Source organism: Mesocricetus auratus, unplaced genomic scaffold (genome assembly GCF_017639785.1).
Source record: "Mesocricetus auratus isolate SY011 unplaced genomic scaffold, BCM_Maur_2.0 Super-Scaffold_100006, whole genome shotgun sequence".
In the NCBI taxonomy this organism is placed as follows: domain Eukaryota; kingdom Metazoa; phylum Chordata; class Mammalia; order Rodentia; family Cricetidae; genus Mesocricetus; species Mesocricetus auratus.
This window is the reverse complement of record NW_024429190.1, coordinates 77,448,021-77,468,728: the sequence shown is the minus strand read 5'-3', so window position 1 is coordinate 77,468,728 and position 20,708 is coordinate 77,448,021. Positions and strand designations below refer to the sequence as shown.

General features: G+C 41.4%; 1 protein-coding gene across 1 annotated transcript in view; it reads right to left on the bottom strand.

Annotated features, from left to right (window-relative positions):
* Positions 1 to 20,708, bottom strand: part of Ptpn13 (protein tyrosine phosphatase non-receptor type 13) — a 161,325-nt gene that overhangs the window by 38,759 nt on the left and 101,858 nt on the right. The window contains 10 exon segments of the mRNA XM_040747543.1: positions 579 to 672; positions 2,605 to 2,733; positions 4,979 to 5,436; positions 7,260 to 7,391; positions 8,001 to 8,108; positions 8,489 to 8,578; positions 13,820 to 13,876; positions 15,618 to 15,712; positions 15,856 to 16,270; positions 20,153 to 20,315. Of these exon segments, the coding sequence (XP_040603477.1) occupies positions 579 to 672; positions 2,605 to 2,733; positions 4,979 to 5,436; positions 7,260 to 7,391; positions 8,001 to 8,108; positions 8,489 to 8,578; positions 13,820 to 13,876; positions 15,618 to 15,712; positions 15,856 to 16,270; positions 20,153 to 20,315 (1,741 nt within the window).

Sequence of the window (20,708 nt, the reverse complement as noted above, 5' to 3'; positions counted from 1 at the left end):
CTTGCCCCACCCAGGCTGGCCATAATGTGTGACTCATGCCCCAGCTTGCCAAGTGCAGGACTGTACAGGTATGCACCTCCTGTCTGGCTAGAATAATATGAATTTGTAGCAATGCCCTTAAATCATGAAGAAAGAGAAGCTGAACTATAACCGCACAGACTGGAAGAAAGCACCTTTCTAGCAAGCTCTTAGGGACAGTCAGTGACTGCTGCTGAGCAGGGAAGAAGCCACTTTCTGCTGCTACGGAATCAGTGGGAAGATGAGTTGTTGCCGTGTCACCAAGTAGTTTTCTAAAATGCAGCCTCAAAGCTGAGCATGTTCTTACATGACTCTCTGGCTCTTATCAACTCTGTGGTGCCTTCTTTCTTCCTTCTTGTTTTTTTTTTTTGGAGACAGGGTCTCTCTATGCAGCCCTGGATGACCTGAAACTCACTATGCAGAGGCATGAAAACTTAGAGATCTTCCCGGTCCTGCCTCCCAAGTGCTGGGGTTAAAAATGAGCATCACCACACTTGGCCTTAATTTTTATTTATTGTGACATTTGTGCTGTCATTCCTGCATCCACGTAGACATCATACCTTTGTGAATTCTGCCATCTGACTCTGCTGCTCCTTTGGGGATAATGGCTTTCACGTAAATACCACCATGTCGGACGCTGGTATTCACACCTCCCTAAATAGAAAAGACAAAGAACCACATGTTAACATGAAAATATTACTTTCACAACCGAGCACTAGGAAGGGTTTGAGTCATCAGAGAAAGCTGTGACACTGCATCAGCATTTTCAGTTACTTTAACACCCAGCAACACTGTTCAGCTAAGCTCTCCAAACAGCAAAGTGCATTTGTCCACTGAACTCAGAAGGTGTCAGTCTGCTGCATCTTGACTAGATGAGAACCTGTCCTTCCTTTCTGTGTCACGCATTATGAGCAAGCAGATAGAAAGTCCATTTATGCAAGATCAGTGTAAGAACATAATTCCAAGAAACACCCAGTGTATGCACGTTAGACCATATCTGCCAATCTGAGAGCAAGTCCCTTGAGTTAAGGAAAAAGCAGCTTCTCTTTTATCTTAGAAGAGGCTGGGAATGGTGGCACACACTTTCAATCACAGCACTTTGAAGAGAGAGAGAAGCAGGTATATTTCTGTGAGTTCCAGGCCAGGCAAGGACACATGGATAGATTGTCTCCAAAATAAAAAAAAAATCCCGAAGCAAACAAACAAGAAAGACTGGTAGGAGAGATTGTGTGTACACATGCAAGTGTGTGTACATGTGTGCAAGTGCACATTCATATGTGTGTGTGTGCATGTTAGACTAGAGGTCAATGCTGGATGTCTTTTTTTAACTGCTTCTCTAATTTTGAGGTAGGGTTTCTTTTTGCACATGGAGCCTCTCTGACTGGGCTGGACTGATCAGTAAGCGCTGGGATTCCTCTTCTTCTCCAGTGCTGGGCTACAGGTGCTGGCTGTGTATCCAGTTTTTATTGTTTTTTTGTTTGTTTTGTTTCTTGAGACAGGGTTTCTCTGTGTAATTGGAACTCATTCTGTAGACCAGGCTGGCCTCGAACTCACAGAGATCCACCTGTCTGTCTCCCAAGTGCAGGCATTAAAGGTGTGTACACCACCACTTGGCTAAATAATATTTTTGTTGTTGTCATTCTACTTTATGTGTATATGTGTTTTGGCTCAAGTACAGTGCCCAAGGAGGTCAGAAGGGGTGTTGGATCTTCTGGAACTGGAGTTAGACATGGTTGTGAGCTACCATGTGGGTGCTGGGGATCAACTTGTGTCCTCTGGAGGAACAATCGGTCATCTTAGCCACTGAGCCATCTCTCCTGATCCTCTGAGCAGCTTTTCAAAAATGCTAAAGGTCTAGTAGATCTGTTTTCTACCGTTCTTTTATCATAAAACGATGATGTAATTATAAAGGAAGTAGGGGAGAGAAGAAAGCTCTACATTCTAAGTGTAGGAACGAGGCTTTTGATCAAAGTTTGTTACAGAGCTGATTTCACTGGCTTTAGTCGTCTGCCTTATGTAATGATCAGTCACTCTTAGAATGTGATAAATGATACAGCTACAATTCAGGAATAACATATCATAGATTCTAAAATAATTTCATCAAATATTTTATGTACATATCTCCATTATCTTAAAGATGTATGCACAGTTTTAAAATTTCTATTTAAAGGTTTTAAATGTGTTAATGAAGGTTTTAAACAAGGTAATATGTATCTTGCAGAGTTGGCACATTAAGTATTGTGGTCATTATTCACAGAATAGTTAAAGCAGCTCTTGATTTCACACTCATACAGAAACTGTCAGGTGCACATGAAACATATACATCAATTTCATATTCTGCACATGGTATATTTAAATTTTGCAAATATTTAATGTATGAAGAACAAGCAATTGCCAACTGTTTTAAACCACAAGAAAAAAGAGTAGTGTACAAATTTAAAAAAGTTTTAAGACAGTCAATTTTTAGATTTTGGATATATTTGGCAAATGTCTCCTCTAAAGCAAAATAATTCAACTATTCAGTTGGGCTACAACAGACTTCTGGAAGTGAAGAAGAGAAAAGGCGAAAACCTTGGCAAACAGTACCGTGACACTTATTCCCAAGCTGTTATCATTTTTAGCCAGTTCAACCTCAAAGATTTCTCCAGGCTTAGGTGATGCAGAGAAAGCTCTAAAGCTCATTTTGTTGCTTATATTCATCGAGGAGGAAGGTTCCTTAACAAAGAAATACAAACAAAAGAAGATTCTAATTAGAGCAGAAATGAACTGCTAGTGGAAACAGTTATTTTCGGGGGTGTGTGTTTCTTTTAAAGCAAGGTATTGGGGAATAGAATATATCAAAAACACAGAGGCCAGGAGACTTTCCAGACACTATCAATTCAGGGCACCCTTATTTTATTGTTTAGGAAGCTCACACCAGAAAGTGAAGCTAGATAAGACAGGAAAACCTAGAATCCAATGGAAGAACCTGTGCCCCTCGCTTCTTCTGTTCCTGAGTTTGGTAAGTACCCACGCTCTTTAAAAGTTATGCTGGAGGGGATGTGGAGAGAGAGGAACATTCCTCCACTGCTGGTGGGAATGCCAACTCATACAGCCTCTTTGGAAATCAGTATGGAGATTCCTCAGGAAAATGGGAATTAATTTACCACTAGACCCAGCAATTCCACTCTTAGGCATTTATCCAAATGAGGCAGGTTCATACAACAAGGGCATCTGCTCCACTATGTTCATAGCAGCATTGTTTGTAATAGCCAGAACCTGGAAGCAACCTAGATGCCCCTCAACTGAAGAGTGGATAGAGAAAATGTGGTACATTTACACAATGGAGTATTACTCAGCAGAAAAAAAACAATGGAATCTTGAAATTCGCAGGGAAATGGATAGCACTGGAAGAAACCATCCTGAGTGAGGTAACCCAGTCGCAAAAAGACAAACATGGTATGTACTCACTCATATATGGATTTTAGATATGGATCAGGATAGGGCCAGTCTGCACTTCCACAGATAGAGAGTCTGGGAAACAGGAAAGAACCTAAAAGATATGCATATATACATAGTACCCAAGAGAAGAGGATGGAGACAAGATCCTCTGAATGGATGGGGAACAGGGCGAGGGGGGGTAGTGGGACCTGGGAAGAATAGAGGGGGTAAAGAGGAAGGGAGTTGGTCATGGGGGAACAGGAAGTTGAGGGGGTGGGGGTAGAATAGGGGGAAGAGGGAATCATAGGATCGAAGACAGATCAGGCACCAGAGTGACCTCGAGTGATCTAAAGGTATAACATCAATTGGCAAGCTAAGCAATAGTGGAAGGACCACCTCGAATGCCCATTCCTGATAATGAACTTGATGTCTATAACTATCCGGGAGCCTTCATCCTGGGACTGATGGAAGCAGAGGCAAACACACATCTAAGCACTGAACTGAACCCAAGGAACCCAGTGACAGAGAGAGAGGAATGATGAGCAAATTGGCAAAGAATGGGCTGGCAAAACCAGCAGAGACAGCTGATCTGAACAGGGGAGTGCTCTTGGACCCCAGACCGACAGTGGGGAGGCCAGAATGGGACTGATCTGGACCCCCCAAATGTGAGTGTCAGTGAGAAGGCCTGGACAACCTATGGGGCTCTGAGCTGTGGATCAGTGTCTATTCCTGGTATACAATCTGTCTTCATGTGCCTATAGCACAAAGAGAGATGCTCTCTCAGCCTGGACTCTTAGGGGAGTGCCTTGACCCTACCAAGAGTAAAATGATAGACTCTAGACATCCCCTATGTGGAAGTATGTGGCAATAGGGTGGGAGGGAGGGTGGAAGGGGAGTGCGGGAGGAGGGGAGGGAGAGGGAACTGGGATTGACATGTAAAACAAGCTATTTAAAATTAAAAAAAAACTAAAAAAAAAAAAAGTTAACACATACCAGCAGACTAACCTGACTTAGTTTGCTTGTGTCTGCAAATTCAGTCTAAACAGGGAGCAATGGCTAAGCCTCATGTCTGAGGACAGAAGGCTCTTGTGAGGAATACTGCCTCTTTCGTGAACAAGAACTATGATTTCCCCTCTACATCTCTTGGAAACGTGAACTTCCTTCAATTCCTGTCATTTCTAGAATGAGCGGTTTCCACTGCTGTCACCATCATCTTAGGACTCCAACTGCCCGTGCCATGAACGATTCACAAGCAGTTTTTCAGGGTTCTCTTATTGACACGTGTCCTAATCTGAGCACAGCTATCTCAGGGTTCGTTTTCAAAGCCTCCACTCGGTAGGTCAGCATCGAAAGCGGCAGCAGTGGTCAGGAGCTGAAGACTCACACTGCTCTTCCTTAGCAGAGACATGCAGACATATAGCAGGTTATGTTACTCTCTAATAGATTTACCATCTTCCCGGGTTGCTAAATGAAGTGTGTGTGTGTGTGTGTGTGTGTGTGTGTGTGTGTGTCCCGCCCAAGCATTAAAATTAAACCATGCCTTTTTTGGTGTTTGATGATCCTGGTTGCTGGCATAAGCAGTGTCATCTGTGTCAGAATCACCGTGGTCAGAGAGCTCAGCTGTGTCAGAGATGCCTGGCCTTTTAGCTTTGTTTCGGTTACCATCAGAGAACAACTTCTCTGCAACCTTGGATGTTAAAGACGAGGATGGGCTGCCATGCTGTGACTCCTGCCAGCCTCGGTCTCCTAAGTGGCCGGCAAAGAAGCCATTGACGTGGCTCTGGGACAAGCTGGCACTTTCAGTCCTGGAGTCCTGGGAGCTGAGGCTTCCTTCCCGCAAGCCCCCGGAAAGCCCAAAAGGACTCTCTGTGATGTGCCTTAGAGTGCCACGTGGCCAGGACTGGTCCTCTGAAGGGTCTGTAGCACTGTCCTGCATGTAACAAGGTTTCTTCATGTAGTTTTTCACTCCACTGGCAAAATGCACAGGAGTAGAAGGCACTAAAAGTTAAGGTTCAACAATGAAAACAGTAAGTCAAGTGACAAACATGCCTACATACACACTGATATACACATAAGTACACATATTCACACATATATATACATGCACATACGTATGCATAGACACATACACATGTGGTTCATGGACATACACACACACACACACACACACACACACACACACACACACACACACACACACACACACTTTTTTGAGGCAGGGCCTTACTATGTCTACCAGGCCTGGAATTGCTATGTTGGCCAGGCTGGTGCCAAACTCAAAAGATCTTCCTGCTTCTGCTGAGTATTGGGATTAAAGATATGTGCCCAATGCCTAGAAAATTATATGAATTATTATATTTCTCAAAATATAAAATATGGTGCCACATTTGAAGATGGATACATTTATGAAGTTCAAAATTGATAAGCTTTCTGAAAGGCAAATTGGCAGCATATGTCAAAACCTGAATGCACATATGAATACGTGAGACAGAATCATAAACTATCGTAAATTTCTCTCTCTTTCTCTTTTTTTGTTTGTTTGTTTTTCTTTTTTTTTTTGAGACAGGGTATTTTTTTGTGTAATAGCCCTGCTGTTCTAGAACTCACTCTATAGACCAGGCTGGCTCTGAACTCACAAACATCTGCCTGCCGCAGCCTCCTGAGTGCTGGGATTAAAGGTGTGCATCACCACTACCCAGCCTGTAAATTTTTTTCTCTTTTAATAAAAAACACATTAGTGTGTTTTCTACATTCATCACACATACATAAACCACACAAGTATCAACAACATAGAAGACAACACATATATCAGTTTCCTCTGGGAAATGGAGTGAATTTTTAGTATACTACCATGTCACTTTAAGGAAGTTGGCAGAGAGAGGGAGAGAAAACTGCTTGCACTGTGAACGCACCCTTGAAGTGTATGTGCTGGAGACAGGCAGCTTACGATGGAGGTGTTAAGACCATGTGACTCCACCCCCACAAGTGGGCTTCTGCCAGTGTTAAGCATGGCTTCATTGCCTCTCCAACATCCCTTGTGCACAGCTCTGCCAGGAGATGACTCAGCAAGAAGTACTCTCCCCCTGCTCCCATAGCTATTTTTGAAAAATATAATTAATAATGACAGTCAAAATGGATATTTAAGTTCTTACTATGCACCTGAAATGTACTAGTGAGGTAACTTAATTGTCACCATTTGCTCTCTGTTCAGGGCGTTTGGTCAGGGTGGTGGTCTGGGTAGTGGAGACTGTGGACGGTGCCTGTGGACTGGCACTGTTTACCACACAGGGGCTGAGAGCTTCAGGATGTGCTGTCCTCACCAATACTCTTAGTAATTTGTGTAATGAAGGCAGGAAGAGGGGGGTGGGTGGGATGAGGGGGGCAGGTGGGATAAGTGGGGGTGGGGGGTGGGAGGGGATGGAGACTATGGTCTATTCTTTAAGTGGCAGCAAAAATAGTCTTTATTATTTTCCTTTTCATAAAAGTTGACGTTTGGACAGGACTTTACAGACAGGAATTACATAAACACATCAATCACATAACAACAACAAGGTTGAATTCTCTCACAGGACTGAGAAGAGAGGAAACACACCACAATATGGGAATACAAGTGACAACATTTTACAAGACTGAATTCAGTTTTCATATTACTGAAGATGAGTGATACAGGAAAAAAATCTCAAAATGGAAGTTATACTGATGCATAAATTACAACAATTAGACCAGCATGTGTCAAGACTGTCAGATGGGAAATAAGCGCCTGCATCCAATTCACTGGGTCAAGGAGTTGAGGTACTTACACTGGGACTATCACACATTACCTTTGTGTGGTTTTTCTTTTGGCTGGGAGATGACAAGTGTCACATCTTCAGGGGCATTCTGCAGAATGTCAACTGCAGCATGGTGACTGACCCCTTCTAGACTCACACTGTTCACAGATATCAAGCGGTCTCCTGAAAAATGCACAAGCCAGTATTTTCAACAACAAAGCAAGACTCATAGCAAACCTTAGACATTCTGCCCTTTCTCGGGGTGGGAGTGGGAGTGAGAGTGGGGGTGGGGGAGTGGGGTTCTCTGTGTGTGTGTGTGTGTGTGTGTGTGTGTTTGTGAAGGTCATGATAGAAAACCAACAGAGACAGCTGACCTGAGCATGTGGGAGCTCACAGACTTTGGACAGACAGCTAGGGATTGACCTCGACCCTCTGCATCTAGGTGACAGTTGTGTAGCTTGGTCTTTTGGGGGGCCCCTAGCAGTGGGACCAGGACACATGAGCTGGCCCTTTGGAACCTATTCTCTGTGGTGGGATGTCTTGTCCAGCCTTGATGCAAGGGGGAGGAGCTTGGTCCTGCCCCAACTTTATATGCCATGCTGTGTTGACTCCCATGGGAGGCCTTACCCCTTCTGAATGGAGATGAAGGAGTGCAATGATTGGTATGTAAAATAAATCCATTAAAAAATTCCACCCTTTCTCATCATTTTTGCTGTTCCTAAATTTACTTTTGCCCTCTGTCCAAATTCATGTATTAGAAAGTACACAGGAAATCATCAAGATGTAAAGTACCAGGCTTTAAGCACCCGTCCAAGTCAGCTGGTCCTCCAGGAGTAACTGAACTGATGAACACACCCAGGTCCAGCCTGCCCATCTTCTCCCCACCAATAATTTGAAATCCTGTAAAACAGAACATCAAGGAAAGGTTTTTATGATCTCCATTCTTTTAATGTCTCATGATTTGTCTGCTTGAAACAAGTGTAGATAATTAGATAAAATAATTAAGTCTTCGAGAAGTATTTGCTGCACATTATCTTTGGCATTTGATGACTGGGGTGGAGGATGGTGGACTGAGTGGGAAGTCAGCATCTTGGCCAGAGGTGATACCCAGAAGACAGGGAATAGGTTAAGGGCAGGGAAGGAGCAAGAAGCAACACATCATAATGCCACAATGAAGTCCACTTGTTTGCAGGCTAACCAAGAAGTAAATAAACAAAAGTAAGACAAGAGGCCAGAGCTGCTTCGCTCTCTCCTGGGGATGCTCATGGTGACTCACTCACCTAAGCCCAGCTTTGAGTCCCTCTTCAGATTCACCAGTGTGATCTCCCTCTCTGGGGAAGACACTACGCTCCATCTTTTGTGTAGTATATCTGTTAAGAGTTTGCAATTAAAAAAATAAACATAATAAAGTGAGGCATTAAGATTATTAGCTTCCTCTAATTTAGACAGTAACAAAATATTAATAGATTTGCTTGGTCACTTAAAAATAAAACTTCAGGCCACTGCACTTACAGCATTTTATAGTGATTTATCATTGATAAGTATACTGCATCACATTTGTTCCTTCCAAACTGCCCTCTTGGAACAGCATGTTTCAGTGACAATGAGTCTATGGATTTCAGGGGTTATGTGCTTTGAGCAGAGCTGTGGTCAGCCGCCACTGCAGAGGCCCTGAAACATCACACTCAGGCTTTCTGATTGCTTCAATTAGACAATTATCACATTAAAAATTTCTCTCAGGGCCTGAAGAATTGGAACAGTAAAAAGCATGTGTTGTTCTTGAAGAGAACCAGGGTTTGGTTCCTGGCACCTATGTGTTGGCTATTGGGGGCACTGCATACATGTACTGTACTGACATATATGCAGGTAAAATACTCATATACATGAAAGAAAAACAAAATCTGTAAAAAATAAAAAATTCAGGAGGCAGAGGCAGGCGAGTCTCTGTGAGTTTGAGGCCACCCTGCTCTACAGAGGGAGTTCCAGGACAGCTAGTGCTGTTATGCAGAGAAACCCTGTCTCTTTAAAAAACAAAAAATATTCCCTCCAATATGTTGACATACTATATAAATTAGTAAAATAGTATTGATGAGTACCTGAGTGAAACAGTAATAAAAATAAACTGGATTTAGTTTCTAAATCCACTTCATGTGGGGATTTTATGTAAAATAACAACTAGTCTATCAAATCTACACATCACCATTGGAGGGTGAGGAGCAAAAAGTTTTTTTTTTTGAGGAGTAAAAAGTTTAACTTTCTTCATCTTCACCATCCAGAGTAATGACTTAATATTTAGGATCAATTGTCTACACGAATTTCAACATCTGAACTGCAATTTGCTTTTCCTAATTTCTTCTTACTTTTTTCTTATCATTCACAAACATCTTAATTAAACTGGTAAACATGACACTTAATTGGCACACTACACAAGTATATTAAAAATGCAAGCACATAGACAAACATACACACATACATGCAAACATATAAAGGCATGCACACAAATGAGTTGTTAATACCGACTGCAGAGTCAATTGGTCTACATGAAGGTGTTCATGCTAGTAAGTTTTTAAAATCCAGAAAGATAAGATTTTATAAATTGGACTTTCAAGTTTAAGTCTATATTGTTCTTAGGCATATTGATGCTTTTTTAAAAAACAAAGACAAAATCAAAACCCAGAGATTATGTCTCCCCTGAAGCATAAACCAGAAATTCCTTAAACCTCTACATACATTTTCTAATAACTGAAACCACTCTCAGCACAGACCACTTTTGTGTTCCAACATTTAAGGCCAGCCATGGATTTAAACTAGTGCTAGTATGGTATAGGAATCGAAACACAAAATGTATTGATGCCCAAGTAATTAAAAATCGACACTTCAAAATCTAGAGATAAAATTCTTTTACTCTGAGGGAACCAGAAGCATTATTTCCTGTCAGGAGAGACTATAGGCTTGAGTTTAAAGGCTATCTTAACACATCTGATCTGTCTGTGGCTCACACAGTCCCCTTCCTGTCAGCAGTGACTTTAGCCTTGTGTCTTGACGGCCCTCTGAACACATCTGATCTGTCTGTGACTCATATGTCCCTTAGAACTAAAACTTATTATAGGTAAACAGTAATAGTGGTAGCAATGTGGAATCTCTGACGGCTTTCGGATGAAATTACACAGAACATCACTGGATAACGATGCGAGGAGCCATCTGTACCAGACAACACTAAGAACATTGCACCAACTCTCATGAGCAGCTTTTACAACATTGTCTAAGCATCTCAACTCTTTCTTCCTGAAGTAGCCAGTAAGCTTTAGTTTTCAGGTAGAACGATCATAATATAAAGTAAGACCCCAAAACAAAGCAAACATGAGTAAGGTCATAATAATAACTGAAATAAAAAGTACTTAATTGAGGTGTTAAGAAAAAAAACCCTCAGATATAATCAAAGTATACTGCAAAACAATTAAATGGCAACAGTCACTTTGAACTTTCCACCCTCCCTCCTCTCCAATTTCTCAGATTTAGATTCTTGGTGCATAGAGATTAGGAGGTTTCGAAACTGGTGAGATTCAATGTTCCATGGTACTTAGTAAGTCCAAATGCATGCAGCTAGTAGAAAAGCAAATTCCCTGGCAGTATGGACAGGGTAAAATGACAGTGAGACCGAGGGAAATGATGACTCCCAGGTCACTCTCTTGTTTACTGTAGCTTAGGAATAGAAAGGCATGTAACCCTACAAGGGCTTAAATGGAAACTTTACTCACAGCTGTGAAGAAAAGATCCACCCGGTTTATACAGAGCCCTCCAGCCTCTTGTCAGTTTTATGGATGGTCTCATGAAGTATGTGTGACCGATCACTAAGTGGTCTTTCAAAGAAGATGGGCAGTTTCTTCACTTCCACCTCTAACAGGTAGTTAGCAGGATTAATTACTCATCTGGCTAATAGGGAGTGTGTATGTGTGTATGTGTGTATGTGTGTATGTGTGTGTATGTGTGTATGTATGTGTGTGTGTACACATGCATGTGTATATACACACATACACATGTACACATATCTCCCTAATTAGAAGCAACAGAGTTTGCTTATGCAAAAACTCTTGACTGTGACTTCAGCACTTACTATTTATTTCGGTTATTCTACTATCCTTCAAATACTCAATGAGCAACTTCCCTATCAGTGTCTATCACTAGGCATTTGGGGGAATACAAAGCAAGGCAATGAATATGAAACCTGCTAGCTAGTATAGCAAGTGTGAGGAGGCCAACCTCTAGCTTTAGCACAAAACAGACTGCTAGTAATAATGTCAGAAAAAACCCCACATTTATAATAAAAGGGAAAACAATGTCAATCAAATGGCTGCATTCCAAAAGCAGTGTCAGGCCTACAGAGTCATCCTATGAAGTGCTGCAACAGTGACATGCCTGACAGCTTCTCCCCGGGGTATAAAGGAGGTGACAAGTCAAGGAAGCGGGTAAGGAGCTCGTGAGTAGGAGCACATGACTCCTCTGGCCTAAGTGGGTTTATTCACAGAGGCTGGGAACAGAGTTAAGACTGGTCAGCAGTTGAATGGATATTTGAGTGGGAAAGGAAGGGAGCTCTGCTACCTGCCCCTCCTTCCGAACATTCTTCGCTCAGCCGTGGCATTGTCTACAGTGACAGATGAGTGAGGAGAGCAGGTCACCTGTGCAGGTGCTAACACTTCAGCACACAGACGAGCCAAGTGTGGCTTCCTTCTGTTCTCTGTGCACATCAGATGTTGAAAATACCTTTTCTTTCTCTTTTTCCTGAACTAGGAGGAGTTTCTGAGGGTGTATCAATGCAAACAGTTGTCTGCCTGCAGTTCTATTCAACCAATAGGGCTGGCGAGTCTGTGAGGCAGACTTCAGAAGAGATTTCTGAGTCATTTTAACTACATGAAAACACGCATGAATGAATGCATGAATATAAGGAGAACTTATTAAATATTCAAAATAATTTTTGTTTCCTACTAATATGCATTACAAATGCAGCATTTCCCCCCCAACTACTTCAAAGTAAAGAATCTTAACTTGAAATTTCTGGTTCTTAAGTAAAACATGCCTGTGCTATATACACCCAGTCACCTGGGAAACAGTGACAGGACTGTGTGTAAACCCTTGCACCAGGGCCTGCTTGCCTCTCGGAAGTTCCTGTGGAAGCTACGCAGTCTTCAGTCTTCAGTTAGAACACTCATAATGATGACTTCAATTATCTTGAAACAGCATGACTCTCTTCTAACAAGGCTAAACACTATGCTGGAGATGCACTCTTGAAGAAATGGTAGGATTTTAGTAAGTGGAGCAACTGCTTTCTAAGCAAGGAAAACATTTTTTTTGAGTTGTAGACTCCCCCTAACCCATATCAGACAGCCTCAGCTGACTGATTGGAAGAGTCGAGAGGATGCTTTGGGTAATGTTACCCCAGGGAAGAGACCTAATTCAAATCTTGGGGCTAATGAGAAGACAGGGTCTTACTATGCAGCCCCACTTAGACTGGACACCCAGCTCTGTGATACTATTTAATCTGCTATCCATTATGATGGAAAAGTACACTCTTTAATTTCTGCATAGGTACATATTAGTTAAAACAGTTGGTTATGTTCTATCTATCTGGTCTCTGGAAATAAAGCTGTCTGCATTCATATCATGACTCACTGCTCTCCAGTTTTACAGACTGCAGAGCCGATCTCTGGTTTCTCATTTGTGGAAAGGAAATAGCATTAGCACCCACTGGGTAGGGGTATTGTGGGGTCTAAATGAGAAGTAATATAAAGTCTTAGCAACTGTTAATCTACATTATTACCACCTCGGACACAGTGGAAGTGAAATTCTGTGAGATATAAAACTCTGTCCATGTAAGCACTGACCCTATGTATGTGTGCAGATAATAATGTAGTATTGTTTCCTACCCACAAAGATGTTAGAAAGATCCAGTAAGATATAAATACTTTCAGTCTAAACTATAAACAGTTTGAATATAGACTCAAGTCACTGTCCACAGCAGCCATCCTCCTACATCTTTTTCCTTGGTGTCTAAGTAGAGAAGATTCACATTCAGTCTTCAGTTCTGCTTCCAATATTCAGGAAAAGGCTCAAAACTTGTCCCACTGTGTGCTCCAACTTCATGCTGACCCACATGCTTCTGCCCCATCACCCCTGCTGTTGTTTTTGTAGGTTTCCATTTTCAATCAGAGCGTGTCCTTCATCTGAAATGCTTGGTCTCTACTGCTTTCTCTGAGAAAACCTCCTGTGATGTCCTGAGTACAACTCCTCAGTATTAAAAAAACAACAGCACAACGATTTAGCTCAAGCATCCCCTTCAAATGACCTCGACATTACCTCTGTCCCACACCACTGTCTTAGCCTTCCAAGCAATGTCCTTTCCCAGCCTCTCATTTCCTTTATCAGCAGTAGCCAAAACCACAGGTCCCATCATTCTGTCACGATGATGGGAACACCGCACTTCTCTAACTGTGACAAAGGCCTAAATTCTTGGCATGGAAAAAAAGAGTCTCCACACTTATGCCCAGATCATTATGTAAGGTACAAGAAAAGAGAAAGGATATGATGGAATTAGGGATAACATTTTGTAAACCTACCATTGTCTTTAAAGGGTACTTGGGATGAAGATTTTCCAGAACTAGGCAAAGTCATTCCTGTGATATAAATTAAATTATTAGACATTTTATAAAATGGACAGAAACTATAGAAGTAAATTTTTTTCCTGAAAGCTCCACAAAAATCAATGAAACACTAAGGCAGCGGTATTTTCTGAGAGAAATGTCTTATCACATAGGGGGTACTTTCTATTTCTAAATAACAATTAAGCATATTTACTTGTTTTGGGCCACATAGTTAAGCTCAATGTGATGTTTCTGACAATGACAGTTGGATATATCAAATGTGAAATACTTATAATGAAATGAGTTTCAAAAACACTTGTCCAAATGTTAAAAGAAAATGTAATAGTCAATTGAGACTAGATAAACATTTTTAAAAAATCAGAAAATAAAATGATCTTATAGGTTTGCTTTTTTTATTCCTGATCCTACATAGCCTACGCTAGCCTTACACATACTACATAGGAGAAGCTGGCCTTAAGCCCTTGACCCTTCTACTTCCTCCTTACAAGTGCTAGGACTACACGTCAAGTACCCCCACAGCAGGCTATCCAGGCTTTATGGTGGGACAGCCATGACTCTCTTGGTAGCACAGATTTTTCATGGAGAATAAAGCCTTCCAAAGGGGATACTCTTACAGATCATGAGATCTCATTATATGTAAACACACTTTGGAAATCATTTCCTAAAATGCTCCTTCATTTTCTCTTACTCCAATTTTTAATATAGGTTTACCCTATGGGATAAAATTTTGCCTCTTTTCTGCTTTAGTCTTTTCCACTGATTCATTTTCTAGTGATGATAGTATAACCTCTGAAAGATGTGAATGCCTCCATTCATATATATCTATCAACTACAATGTGGGAATCTTCTATGACTCCATTTATTTCATATATCCCCAAACTACAAATGAAAAAATAAGTTTTAATATCAGGTAATTAGGGACAACTTTGGGTCTAAGGAGAGAAATAAGAAGAGTCTGATGACAATAGGAGGGGATTCTCTTTGTCTCTTCAATTGCTCACATTCTTAGCAGTAGTTTAGTTTTCTGGGCTCAAATATCTACTCTTCTTGATGAACAGTCTTCATCAAGAAGATTCTTTACCAGATTTCCCTTTCAAGATGCGCAAGGCAAAGAACTATTCAATGTATGGTGATGTTTAGGTATACACACACACAAAACATGTGCAGGTACACTTTCATAAACACCTTGTTAATGGGGAAAAGGTCTTGCTATGCTGGTCTTGAATTCACAATCTTATGACCTAAGTTTCCTTCCATGCTGGGATTATAGGAGTGCACTACAACACCCAGAGTCACACAATTTCAAGACCTAGGTAGCTAATAGGCCCCAAGTAACAATTTGTTAAAATCTGAAAAAAAAAAAAAACAAAAAAACCTTTCATAAAGTTATCTAAGGTTTTGGAGGCTATTCCAATCCTTTTAAATTCATCCTTCAAAAAGAAAACACAGTACCGTCAGAGCCCGCTACACAGGCTAGTAGGAAGAAGACAAAGGAATGCAATTCGAAGTTGTGTGCAAGGCCCAGGTACTCTCTAGGATGCCCATGGCCATGAGACCAAGAGGAAGCTAAGCAGTACTGTCATGAAGCAGTCCCAAGTTCAATCAGGTATTGACTTTTACTTGAGGCATTTTAAGCATTGAGAGTCTGAGCAATTAGAATCCCCAGCAACAGGCTGGCAGTTAACATGGTTCTGTTGACTTCACTAGGAGCACGAACTACAGGGAGAAGAAAGCAAAGCTTGGTAGTGCTGACCTACAACATAGGCTTGACCAGGGTCTTCAATGGATGAGTCTGATTCATGTTTCCTCCTTTCAGGGCTTCTATTTAAACTGGCAACAGACTTTGAACTAAAGGGGGAGAAGGAAGGCAGGAGGGGAAGTGTCAATGTAAAAGGAATATGGTGAAAATAGTAAAATGTCTAAACAAACACAAATGCATGAAATGGGGAATTTACAAGTATCTACTTTGGGTTAGTCAGTCATGTTCTTACTTATTAAGCTTTGTGAGTCCTGCCAATGACTCTGTGTCAGATCTCGCCATCGGGTACATTGGTTTTCCCACCAACTCTGCAAAGGCTGGTGGTAGGGACTCCATGTTAATGACCTGTTTCCGATGAGGATAGAGAGAGGCCTGACTGAGGTCATGATAGGATTTACTCATCCCTCTAGGCTTTTCCTCCCATGAAGCTTTGTCATTCTTCTCTTTTGAACTGTTTTGCAATGGCTGGCAAAGCGACAGCTCTGAGCAGGAGAGCCTCTTCAGAATCTCAGCTTGAACTGACAGGGGTCGGACGGCAAGCTTGTTGAGGGTGCTGCTGGCCAGACTGCCAGTGCTGATTGCGCGGCCCATATTAAATCCTCTAACAGACTCTGCTTGCAGGTTCAGGCTCCTAAACGAAGCTCTCTCTACAAGGAAATAGGATTGCTTTACACGATGGAGACACTGCAGAACCTTTACGAGAAGAGTCATTTTAATAGGCAAAACACAGCATGCAGGTTTTAATAATCCCAACTGCCAGCATTAGCTGGGAGCTTTCAAAGTTGGCAACTGAGGGTTTTGGAAAGGTGTTAGAGGGTCCTGGCTTGCATACATTACTCCATCCTTTTCCTAAGCATTTCTTACTTCACCTACCATCCTATGGTGTTTGTGACTTTGGCAGGGACACCCCAAAGTCCTTATGAGTTTCCACACTGACAACGAAAATTTTAACCTCTGTAGTGTTTCTGCTGAAATAGCAGCAAACTAATAATGGGGAGAAGGGTTGGTGAAACCAGGCTGGGTTGCCATGTCTGAAAAAGCAGCTTCGCAAAGGAGAACTTTGCCCAGAGAAGTTCTTGATTATTACTGTATTTTTAAAAAGCTTACTACAGATTCAGAAGATGGTATACCACTCTGTAGATACACAAAAAACAGTGAGATGAACACACCACGATTGTATGTTATATATGTTGTAGCTCAATAATACTGTTATAAGTCAAATGCCTTTAGGGCACATTTTCATGCATTTACACTACTATGCCAACCCCACCTTTCAATCTCCACTTTACGAATTAACGAGGCACTGGAGCCAGGAAGAGTCAAAGGGCCTCTGGTCTTCTTCCCTTTTTGTGTCTATTTTCTATGCTTACATCTTGTTTACTAATAAATGAAGACCAAAAGCCTGCTTTTAGAAGTTAAATTTAGAAATACTTGAAGTTAAACCCTTGGTTATTCTACATCATTACCACAGTATTTTGACATTTGAAGCTATTAGTAAAACCACTGTATCATATGCAAACAATACCATGGAACAGAGCTTCAAATAATTTTCTTGTTTGTGAATTAGGCAAACAATATAATAAATCATTTTCTGGATTCCACTGTAATTGGCTAAATAGGGGTATATCTATTTGTAGTAAGTGTGACAAGTATGTCAAATAGCTGGAAAACTTCCTTTTAATAAGAAAAGGTTGTGATTACTGACTTAGATTCCATTTCACTTATCTTCCATTTCCAAGAAGATTACTAATATTCATGCATCAGCATGAACCTTAAATTAACATGCCTCATTATTAACCAGGGAGCAGAGGTCCTTTTCCAGGACAGAAGCAAAATTCAAGATATTTGTCTGTACCCTAGAATTCCCAGAATCATCTTCAACTTAGATTAAGTTTCTAGTCTCCCTTACTATGACAGGACTCTTTTAATCTAAGAAGGAAACCATCAATTTAATGACAGCAAACACCTCAACACCACAAACTGGCAGCAATAAGGGCGATTAGTTAAATAGGTTTTGTGTCCTGGCCTATCAAGGACTGTCCCTTTCAAATCCACTCATAGCTCACTGCCTCATAGATCCATGGGGTATTAGTATAACCATTTGCTGATTTCATCCATCCCACTACCTATACACACCTGGAACACACTCCAGTATGTACCAACAGCTATGGAAAGACAGTGGAGCTGTAGTCCAACAACAGTGTTGTGTTTCCACCTAAACCTTACAGTCTCGCTGGCTTCACACACAGCCTGCGGCTGCTCCTTCTAATCCACCTTTGGTCCTGCTCAGTCTCTTCAGCATTCTGTACTTCCTCATATAGAATTCTGTACTTCCTCATATTGTTGACTTTCCCGTAGGCTCTTTTGAAGATAGACTCCATTTACTGTTATTTCCTAGTACTTGCTACTTAACAGTAAGTGCTAAATAAATGCTTTATTTCTTCATTCTATGTGTAAACTCTTGCTAGGAGTGAGGAGACCAACACTACACCCCACACAGGATTCAGGATTCTTACCATCATCTATTTAGGGAAGACACTTGTACTCTGAACCTATTTCCTTATTAGGCGAACCTGGACTTTAATGACCTCTAGGGTTCCTTATAGAATCAGCATTCTCCAGTACTAATATATATCATACATGTGGTAGTCTACCATCCTCCTATGGATTATACTGGTAATTTTCACTTGCTTAGTTCAGGCAGGTAAATAAGTACCTGGCTATTTCTAACCCAACTTGAAGAGGGACATAATTCCTTTGAAGGTTTTTATAAAATATGGGAAAGCATACAGACAATACTATCTTGGAGTGTTTTCTCCATGAGTTCAAGGATATCTTGCTATTTGAAGTCTGGAACTGATTTGTGAAATATACAAAGTACTCTCTTTTGTGGAGATAGAAAATAAGATTCTGAAAATTCTGTTTCTTTCCTAAGGCCACTCACACATGACCGGCTACTACTGCATAGTGTATGGTACAGAAACATACAGCAGAGTGGCAGTGGTATCGTCTCCTGCTGCTGATACGACCACTGTTACTGTGAGTACTAGCCATATCACTATTGCTGAGTCGTGGTAGACAGAAGTGATAAGGCAGTGGTGAAGACTGACCCCAGGACCTCATGTGTGCTAGACAAGTACATTCCCATTCACCTCTATGTCCTCACCCTGTCTTCTGGATATGCTTAAAGTGCTCTACAGCTATAGATTAATCTGTACTGTCCAACGGCCTTCTGAGATAGAGATTATCACTGTGACAATAGTTTCACAGATGCAGGAACTAAGACAGAGAGATTTTGTTGTGTCCCTGAGCCTTCCAAATCTGTAACGGTCTGGTTTGAACATCAGCAGTTTTACTAAGGTGAGAGTCATGCATGACTATAGGTCAAGCACTCCCTTAATGTGGAAATCCAAAATCCAAAATGCTCCAAGAGCTGAAACTTTGAGGGTTTCCAAGTGGAAATCAGTGCTTGGCTTCACATGCCAGGTCTCAGTCGGAACATTAAGAATAGCATAAAATCACCCTGTGGTGTCCAAGTGTGAGGTAAAGAGGAGACATAACAGGTTCTCTTTAAGTTAGGTCCCATCCCTCATGTGCATGTCCTCATGTGTTGGCAGATATTGCAAACTGTTAAAAATTCAAAATCAGAAACATGTCTGGTAAAACACTGAGGAGAGAGGACTGTCTTCACACTCTCATCTTCTGTCTTGAGTCTCAACACATGGTTGTGCAGAAGTGCCTTTCACTCCTTCAGCTCTGATGGAGAGATTTCTGTCCAGAGCTGGATTGTTTTTGCAGCTGAAAACCCACTTTCTGGTTGCTATGGTTACTTATCAACACCTCAAGACAGGGATGACCAAACAAGACTAGAAGGTGGTAATAAATGTGCCATTCAAATGCCTGACTTCACTGCAGGGGTACTGGTTACTTATCAACACCTCAAGACAGGGATGACCAAACAAGACTAGCAGGTGGTAATAAATGTGCCATTCAAATGCCTGACTTCACTGCAGGGGTACTGGTCCCCTTGCCTGTGTCCTACTTGCCCTGCTCTTTCCCACACTGACCTCCAAACTATTTAGCATTTGTCCTTCAAACCTAAGTCAATTATCACCTACCTTTCCAGAGCTCAGCACTTCCTCTCGTAAGCTATGTGAATCCTAGAACCCACATGATATAATCTGTTAAGATCTTAGGGATGGCTCAACAGTTAGGAAAGTTAGCTGTGGTTCCATAAGACCCCGGTTTGATTCCCAGCACACAGGGTGGTTTAAAACCATCTGAAACTACAGTTCCAGAGGAAGCCCTCTTCTGGCTTCTTTGGGCCCTGCACACATGTGGTATACATATACACATTCAGGCAAAACACCCATTCATATGAAATAAGATAGTTAAAAAAACTTGTATCTACCATTTCATAGTTATAAGCTAAAACACGGTTAAACCTTTGAAACACCTTTGAAGAGTCCATGCTTGTCTGCAGTGCTGCTTTCTAAGAGAATCATGTGACACAGCCCACTTCTACTTACCAATGTCTTGGGCATCTTGGTTGCTCTGCCGAGCCCTCATCTGCAGCTGGAACTTGTGCTGGGAAGAGCAGAGGTGCAGCAGGTACTGGCATACCTTACCGCTGTCAGTCTGGAAGGCATGCTTGATTCCATCCGATGTGTTCTGTAATGTGATTTTCTTTTTCTATAACAGTAATGAGAGATATCTGTAACTAGGAAGTTTTTCCTGGGACTTTTAGTTTCATAGGAACAAATACTCTAACCTATAATCAGTAAGTAGAGATACTTATATTTTCAATTATTAGGTATGTGTCCTTTAACACATATACACATAAATATAAATACAGATGGTTGTGAGCCATCATATGGTTGCTGGGAATTGAACTCAGGACCTCTGGAAGAGCAGCCAGTGCTCTTAACCTCTGAGCCATCTCTCCAACTGAAACTATACTTCTATACCCAAACAAATTTGACAAATAAATTGGTATTAACTGCCACTTTCAACAATTGTAGCTTCTATGTACTCCATTCATCATCAAAAGAAATTTAAAGTTATTGAGAGGGAGCTGGAGAGATG